Source organism: Lagenorhynchus albirostris, chromosome 11 (assembly GCF_949774975.1).
Source record: "Lagenorhynchus albirostris chromosome 11, mLagAlb1.1, whole genome shotgun sequence".
Taxonomy (NCBI): Eukaryota; Metazoa; Chordata; class Mammalia; order Artiodactyla; family Delphinidae; genus Lagenorhynchus; species Lagenorhynchus albirostris.
In genome coordinates this window covers 11,141,528-11,149,840 of record NC_083105.1, presented here as the reverse complement: position 1 = coordinate 11,149,840, position 8,313 = coordinate 11,141,528, and the positions used below count along the sequence as shown (strand labels likewise).

General features: G+C 58.3%; 1 protein-coding gene across 1 annotated transcript; it reads right to left on the bottom strand.

Annotated features, from left to right (window-relative positions):
* Positions 1-787: 787 nt before the first annotated feature.
* Positions 788-2,065, bottom strand: SSTR3 (somatostatin receptor 3). The gene has a single exon (XM_060165144.1). The coding sequence runs from the start codon at positions 2,063-2,065 to the stop codon at positions 788-790; it is 1,278 nt and encodes a 425-aa protein (XP_060021127.1).
* Between the last annotated feature and the right edge of the window lie 6,248 nt (positions 2,066-8,313).

Sequence of the window (8,313 nt, the reverse complement as noted above, 5' to 3'; positions counted from 1 at the left end):
CCCCAACAGGGCCTGAGCTAGCCTTTGGGTGGCCTAAGCTTATGCAATATGGGGTCCCTCTTTAAGAAAAGGGATACAAAATTACAAGTGCGAAATTAGACTCAGGGCCTCAGAAGGGCCCGAGCAGTCAGGGACCCTGAAGCTCGACTCAATTAGCTTCCTGGAAAATGACGTCTTCCCCTCTTGTCTGGGAATACAGGAGTCCTGGCATTGACTGTCTGGGCCAAGGGGGCCTGGAGGTTATTGGGTTGTTTAGTAGGTGAGGCCTGAGGCCCAGAGAGGAGAAGAGCTGGCCCACAGCCTTGCAGCAAGACGGGGAGAGCTGATGGGGGCCTGGGCAATCTCACACCCCTTCTCCCTACCACTCCCTGTGAATGTGGGCCCCCACTCCCTCTTTTGTGAACCTGACTCTGAGCCCGGGAAATCCAGGCCTTGGTTTATCCCTCTGAGGGCCAAGATTGAGGATGCTTGTTTCGGAAGGGGAAAGCCAGTCGGTACCTATCCCCTTAACCTGACCCTACCCAGCCCGGCAGTGATGTCCCTCCAGACTTATCTGATAGAGCTCGTCCAGGCCGTATCTCCCATCCCTGCGTCACAGAGGAGAACACAAGGCCCAGAGAGGGGAAGTGACCTATCTGAGGTCACACAGCAAGTCTCGGCAGCAATGGCATCAGAGCCCAGGCCTCTGAACTTCCCATCATGGACCCCTGGCACCTCAGATGGCATGCCCGAGGCGTACCCACAGTCTTTGCCCTGTCCTTGGGCTACCCTGGCCCTCCGCAGGCCCTTACAGATAGCTGATGTGCAGGGTGCCTGCCTTCTCCGCAGCGGAGGGCTCTTGGGGTAGGAACTGACACTCCTTTCTGGTGGGGCCGCTGGGAGGCTGCTCCTGTCCGCTGGGACCCGGCTGCGTGATGCGGTTGACCCGGCCATTCATCTCCTTCGGCCCTTCATGCTCCCCTGCTCCCTTCTGCCCAGCCTCCCCACCTCCATCCTCTCCTTCATCCTCTTCTTCCTCTGTCTTCTCTGGAGGCCCCAGGGGAGGCTCCTGGTTGCGCACACGGCGGGAGGGCCGCAGCAGGACCCTGCGGAAGCCCTGCTTGAAGCGGTAGGAGAGGAAGCCGTAAAGGATGGGGTTGGCACAGCTGTTGGCGTAGGGCAGCGCCACCACCAGGAAGTAGAGGCCGAAGAAGGCGGGTTCCTCGGGCAGCGGGCACACCACGTTGATGATGTTGAGCACATAAAAGGGCATCCAGCAGAGGACAAAGAGTGCCACCACGGCCACCACCATGCGCGTGACCCTGCGCTCAGAATGCCGCCGCCGCCGGCACGAGGGTGCCCACACCCGCCGCCCAGCTGAGCGCACCTTGACCACGATGAGCAGGTAGCAGAGGCAAATGACCAGCAGCGGCCCGAAGAAGCCCAGTGCGGCCGTGTAGATGATGAAGCCAGCCCGCCAGGCCGCTGCCGGCTCGGGCCACTGCATGTGGCAGGTGCTCATGCCACGGGGCACGCCCGAGAACACCACCACGGGCAGCACTACCACGGCTGAGGCCACCCAGACGGCCGCACTGACTGTGCGGGCCACGGGCGCCGTGCGCCAGCGGGCCGAGCAGGTGGGATGCGCTACCGCCAGGTAGCGGTCCACGCTCATGACAGTGAGACAGAAGATGCTGGTGAACTGGTTGATGCCGTCCACAGCCATGACCAGGCGGCACATGAGGGCCCCGAAGGGCCAGTAGGACAGGGCGTTCTGGGCGGCCAGGAAGGGCAGCCCCAGCATGAAAAGCTCATCAGCCAGCGCCAGGTTGAGGATGTAGATGTTGGTGACCGACGGGCTGGCCGCCTGTCGCAGGACCACGTAGATGACCAGTGAGTTGCCCAGCAGGCCCACCACGCACACCACCAGGTAGACCAGTGGGATCAGAATGCCACTGACAGCCAGCCCTACTGCACTCTGCGCTGTGGACGCGTTTCCGAGGATGGCATCCAGCGGCCAAGCGGAAGAGGCGTTCCAGGGTTCCGAGGGCGTGGGCAACGGTGAAGGATAGCCAGGGGTGTCCATGGCCAAGAGAGGATGGTCAGCAGTCAGCTACTAGCCTGGAGGAGGGAAGACACAGTTTGGTCATGGCAGGGCACGGCTTTGTCTCTTCAGCCCCTCCCCCATCACACTGAACTCGGAGACTTCCTGGGCACCTGGCCAGACTTTGACGTGTCACGGCTCATTCACTCTGCACAGGCCAGCAAGGGAGGTGGGCAAGGTATCCCCACTTCTCACATGAGGAAACTGAGTCTCAAAGAGGTGAAGTGACCACGCTGTACCACATAGCGGGGGTGTGGCATGGGACTCCGGCTTGCCTGGCCCCAAAAAGCAGGACCAGCACTGACCTGGACACCAGTGACCCTTCACTTGCGCACAGGGCAAGTGCTCCGCAAATGTTCAGCAAGGGGCTCATTCGATAAGCTGATGACAACGTAAGCCCTTTCCTCCATACCAGCATTTTCCAAACGTTTTTGACACCAGTGCGTTTTACATTGCAACCCGACGTCATATTGTTCCATAAAACAAAATCTGCCCTTTCTACGTGTGATTAGCCTGCTGGCAGAGCCCCAAGTGGATCACCCGCTGCGATAGACTGAATGCGTCCTCCCCCACGCCAAATTGATATGTTAAAATCCTAACCCCCAGTGTGATGGTATTAGATGGGAGGGCCTTTGGGGGCGGGTGATTCCGTTGCGAGGGTAGAGCCCTCATGAATGGGATTAGTGCCCTTCTAACCCCAGAGAGCTCCCATGTCCCTTCTGCCACGCAAGGAAACAGCAAGAAAACAGCCACCTATGAACCGGGAAGCAGGTCCTCACCAGACACCGAATCTGCCGGCACACTGATCTCGGACTTCCCAGCCTCCAGAAGGATGAGGAATGAATTTCTGTTGTTTATAAACCACCCAGTCTATGGTATTCCGTTACAACAATATGGACAGACTAAGACATCCCCCAAACAGGTCTCAGCTCTCATGCGAGAAAAACACTGCTGCATATCACAGGTCCTTAACCTTGAACCCAAGTCTCTTGATGAACTTCAGAGGATCCATAAACCCCCCAAACTCTGGTGAAAGTTAATACATCCTTGTTTTTTCTGGGCAGAGCCCAGCGCTTTCATCAGATTCCTGAGATTCTGAATGGAGTTAAGAACCACAGGCTCAGAGGTGTCCCTTCCCCTGGAAATCAAAGCCCTTGAGGACTCTCTCAGCCCTGCTCATCCCACTGCACTGCGACAAAAGCCGTGCTGTGAACAGGGCTGTGAAGGATGATTGGCTGTGAACCTGGGGGGTGGGCGGCTGGGGTCCCTTCTGCCCCAAAGGCTGACCGATGGTGGAGAAATTCACAACACGCTGGGGGTAAGGACAAGAACAGCCAGCTCCCCCCTGCGCTGGTGGGGGAGGCTCCCCCGAGAAGAGGACACGTCAAGTAGGTCTTGAAACGTGAGTAAGAGCTTGCCCAGCGGCACAGTGGGAACAAGCGTCCCCATTCCCTCTGAGAGCACCTTCTTACTACACTTCTCGTGTGTTACAAGGAGCTGAGACGCCTCCTGGCTACCCTGCTAGACTTGACTCAAGCGTGGAGATGCTAGGACTCGGCTCTGGTCCATTCCCTCGTCCCTTTCATACAAGCGCAAGTTCTGCATCAGCGTTTGAGGCATCGAATGAATCAGAGGAGCCCCGGTGGACAAATCTCAATGCAAAGGGAGGATGAATTGCTGACAGTGGGAATTCGGGCCCTGCTGGGAGAGACCTCCTGCCCCAGGATTGGCTAACCTCCCTCAGCAGGACTTTCCGGCTCTCCGGAGACCCAGTTAGAGGCCAGGGCTGAAAGCTGGAGCCTCTCTGCGACGGGACCTCCTCCCCTCCTTCCAAATGACCACCCGCTTCCCCAGTCCCTTGGCTGCTGGCTGCCCTGACTCTCCCTACAGAAACCCCAAGGGAGAAGGAAACCTCTCAGAGGAGCCTTCCTCCAGTGTTCTCCTGCCCGCCGACCACTGGACCTGAAATGCCGCCAGTGAGACCTATGGTCCCTACTGCCCTGTCCGGACACCACTTTTCACATGCGAAGCTCCTGGAAAGGGGAGGCGCCCCAACTCAGAGCAAACGCCTCTGGGTGGGTGAGAGTGCCCGGTGCCCCTGCCCAATACCTGGGACTTCCAAGGGCTCTGAGCGCCAGGGGGGGTGATGCCAAGAATGGCAAAGAACCCCTTGGCCCTGGCTCTTCCTGATGCTTCCCCAGGCTGGCCGGGCTCAGAGCACCCTCTCCCTGCTCCTCCAAGCCTGATGAGAGCCCTCAACCTGCCCTCACCCCAGGCACTAAGCAAGGGGCAGTCTGGACAGTGGGCGCATAGGGTCCTAACAGTGCTGCCAGCCCTTCGTCACGGAGCTAAGGTTCCAGGCTAAGCAGTGACATGCAGCATCCTATAGAGTCCTATGAGGGAGACACTAGGATTGTCCCCACAGTACACACAGGGAACAAAATTGAGGCCATGCACTCTGGTCACACAGCTAGGAAGGGACAAAGCTGGGAGGATTCGTAAGACCATCTCCCGCCCACTCCATTTCACAGGCCAGCAGACTGAGGCCAGGCCTGGAGAAGGCACTTGTCTAAGGGTCATAGCTGGTCCGGCCAACTAGTTGGTATCCAGCTCTCCCACCAACCTATTCAGAGCTCTCCTCACTGCTCCTCAGGCTCTGGAACTATTAGGATCACGGGCCCACATCCCTAAACCCTTAGAGACCTAAAAATAGAATTTTAGAGTCTTAGAACTGAGTTGTAGAGTCATAGACTTTCAGCCTCCGTGTCTTTGAATCGGAGAAGGTCAGAATTCCAGAACGCTGGAATCAGCCCTTCTTAGACCTGGAATTGTGACCTTAGAGTCCAGACTTCCTCGGCTGGCGAGTCCTACGTCCCCCGTCCATCCACCTCGCCTCCTTGTGTGCACATCCTCTATATAGCATCCCCGCCAGGTGACAAATCACAATCCAGGGCTGGAGGAGGGAGGGGAGCAGCAGACTCCCAAGAGAGGAGCAGTGAGCCAGGAATACCTAATTTCCGGGCTGCAGGGACAGCTGCCCCCGGGGAAGCTGGAGGGTGAGCTCTGAGGACGGCCCCTCCTGCCCAGACACACACATGTGTACCCACAGGCACACGTGCCAACACACATGGCCCTGGCGGGAACACAATGTACCAGCCAGGCCCTGCCTTTGTACAGGAGGGTGAAATAGCCCCTCCCCAAGCCCTTGGTCCCCCCAGAAGACTCCCTGCCTCCACCCTTATCTGGGCCCATCTTCCCTGTCAAAGTTTAAGGGGCCAGAGTACCAGAAGCGAGGAAATTATAGCTTTCCATTGGGGTAAGTCAGACCTGCAATTTAGATGCCACCTTTTCTTTAAGCAGCTAGGGTGCTGTGCTGATCTAGTTCGTCCTTTGGAGAGGAGGGCCTTTTTCTCCTTGTCTGGTTTATCTTTGGCGCAAGCTTGCCTGAAAGCCGGGGGCGGACTCCTCAGAGGACCATTCCAGACGGAACAGAGGTCCAGAGAGGGTGAGTGGTTGCCCTGAGCCCCACAGCAATTCAGAATAGCCCCTCAGGGATGCCAGACACCCCAGTCGTCCTCCATTTGTCTATCTCCCACCCCCTCCCCCTCTAGACTGCCGGCTCTTGGGCGCAGGACCCTGAGTTATTTATAGCTGTAACCCTAGCACCCAGCACGGCACGCAGGACATCTGCAAACGTGAACAGACCAAGCAGTTCAGCAAGTAGAACTAGGAGTGAAGTAGGAGGGCGCTCCTGGGCAGAGGCCTTGAGCTCCCATCATGAGAGCCTCACCAAGCCCAAGGGCGGGGGGGTTAGAGAGGAGGAACATGAGGTTCAGAGAGGTTCAGTAAACTGTGCAAGGTCACTCAGCTGCTGAGTGCGAGGCCAGAAGGTGAGCCCAGTTCTGTTTGTTCCTGAACCATCCCTACCTCCCAGCCCTGTGCGCTTCCCTGAAGACCTCGGGCTGAGAGGCATCAAGGACTGAGACAGCCCTGGACAACGCAGGCAGGTAGTCCCTGGCTGACTCTACGTCCTTCTTTCTCTCTGCTCCCCTGGGCCTGCCCCCAGGGAAGAGGCCCAGATCTTCAGTGCCCGCCCCCACCTCAGACCTCGGGTCTGACACACAGGAACACACCCCACAAGCCCACAAGCCCTAGGTTGGGGGCTTGGGCTCTGCCACAGAGGGAGGATGCCAAATTGCTGTGTGACCTTGGGCAACTCACTTCCCATCTTTGGACCTCAGTTTTTCCTATAAAAATGAAGACAAGCCTACCCACCTCCCAGGGTTAAATTAAATGGGAGTGTGCTGAGCACGGTGCCCAGCCCAGAGGGGGAGCTCAGGAGAGCTGGCATTTGAGCCAAGGAGGCTAAATGCCGTGATGCATCTGGTTTTGTCCAGCTCCGACACTCTGCTGATCCGTGACTCCACGATTCCGGAATCACGATATGAGATTCCGAGATTAATGCGCACCCTCCAGCCCCCCGCTGTCCACGAAGAGGTCGCAGGTTGTCCTCCTTCCTCCCTGGACCTTCCACCCTCTCCCAGTCCCCATCCCCAGCCTCCCAAGTTCATCCTGCGCAGAGGGTGAGCTCCAGCACCCCACCCTCTGGGACCCCATCCAGGCCCCAGCCTCCTTACCTGCCCATGGGGTGAGGGCTCCCCTCCTTGCTGCCAAGCCGGTTATCATTCTGCTGCCCCCTCTCCCTGCCCAGTCCCCAGTGCCCCCGAGCGCCCCTTAGCCGGGCTCCCCACACTGTGCCCACTCTTAGATGGCTCGCGAACGGAGCCCCCTCCTAGGCCTGCAGTGGCCACGTCTGCCCACAGAGCCGCTCCCATCTGGTCTCCGGCCCTGACTTCCCACCAGCGCCTGGTGCGTCACCCCCCATCTCCAGGACACGTCTTGGGTGGTGGGGGGGGGTAGGGGCACAGATGGGGGGTCTGCAAGCAGGAGCCTGGGGTGGGGGAGGAGGGAGAAGCCTCCCAAGAAAAAGAAGAGAAATGGGGAACAGGGGACCATAAAAAGCCAATAGAAAGAGAGGGGAAAGGGGGGTCGGTCGGAGGTAGAGAGAGAGGGAGAGACAGAGAAGACGGCAGTGGGTGGAAAGCCAGAATGAGGGGGAGTGATGAGAAATGCGTGACAGGAGAAGAGAAAGAGGAAGAAAGAGCGAGAGAAGGGGCGAGAGGGAGGGATGCAGAAAGAGATGCAGGGAGAGAAAGCGGGGAAGGAGGGAGGAGAAGGAGGGGGTGGCAGGGAGAGTGACAGAGAAGGATTGTGCCACAGATGGTGACATGGAGAGCCAGGGAAGGAGGGAGCAGGAGTGGGGTGCGGGAGGAGCCCGGAGGAGGGGCCGGGAGGAGGGGCTGGAGCGCAGGTGCGGGTGAGGGAGGAGGGGCAGCAGGTTAGGGGAGGAGGCTGGAAGGGGTCGCAGATCCTGTTACCGGGGAGATTTCAGCCACCCACGCTGGCCTTGCCTCCCCCAGAAAGGGGTTGGAAAGGAGAGCGTGGTACTCAGGGCAGCTGGGGTCCGAGAGCCAGTGGTGGGACGCCGCCCAGGCCACCGTGCACACGTCCCCCAGGGTGACAGCTGGGTTCCAAGGCCAGTGCCGCAAGGAGGGCTGGGAGCACGGGGCGAGCACTGGGTGGGGAGTACACAGTCCTACGGTCCGGGTTCCCCAGCCGCAAAGGAAGGCCAGGCGGGGGTTATCAGCCCTGAGACTGGTTGAGTCTGGAGAGCCCCGAGCAGGGTGAGGAATAGAAGGACAGGGTAAAGAAGAACTATTTCAGGCTTTGGGGGCCAAGAGGCAACATCAAAGCCAGTATACAGGAGAACACAAATTTCCACTCTTTGTACATTGACAAAATTTCAAATGATAAATAGTTGAGGATTTTTTGTTGTTGTTGTTAATACAGATCTACTACCGACGAGGGTGGAATTCTTTTTTTTGGAGGGGTAACATTTTGCTTCATCGGAGTTCTGGTTTGTAGAAAACAGCCCTAGCCGGCAGGCTGTACAGAAACAGGCGGTGAGCCAGACTTGGCCCCTGGATCCCCCTGGACAGAGACCCCTAAGATCTCTGTCTGGAGCCTGAGCACAGGCCTGGCTGCCCCTGGACGCCGTACCCCAGCTTGTGCCAACCAGCCATGTGACCATGGGTAAGTTGTCCCCTCTCTGGGCCTCAGTTTTCTCATCTGGATCATGGGGAGATGGGACTAGATCACTCCTAAGTCCC

Bases quoted from the DNA above. Each gene is read 5' to 3' on its own strand.
- SSTR3 (XM_060165144.1), bottom strand. From the start codon at position 2,065: ATGGACACCCCTGGCTATCCTTCACCGTTGCCCACGCCCTCGGAACCC.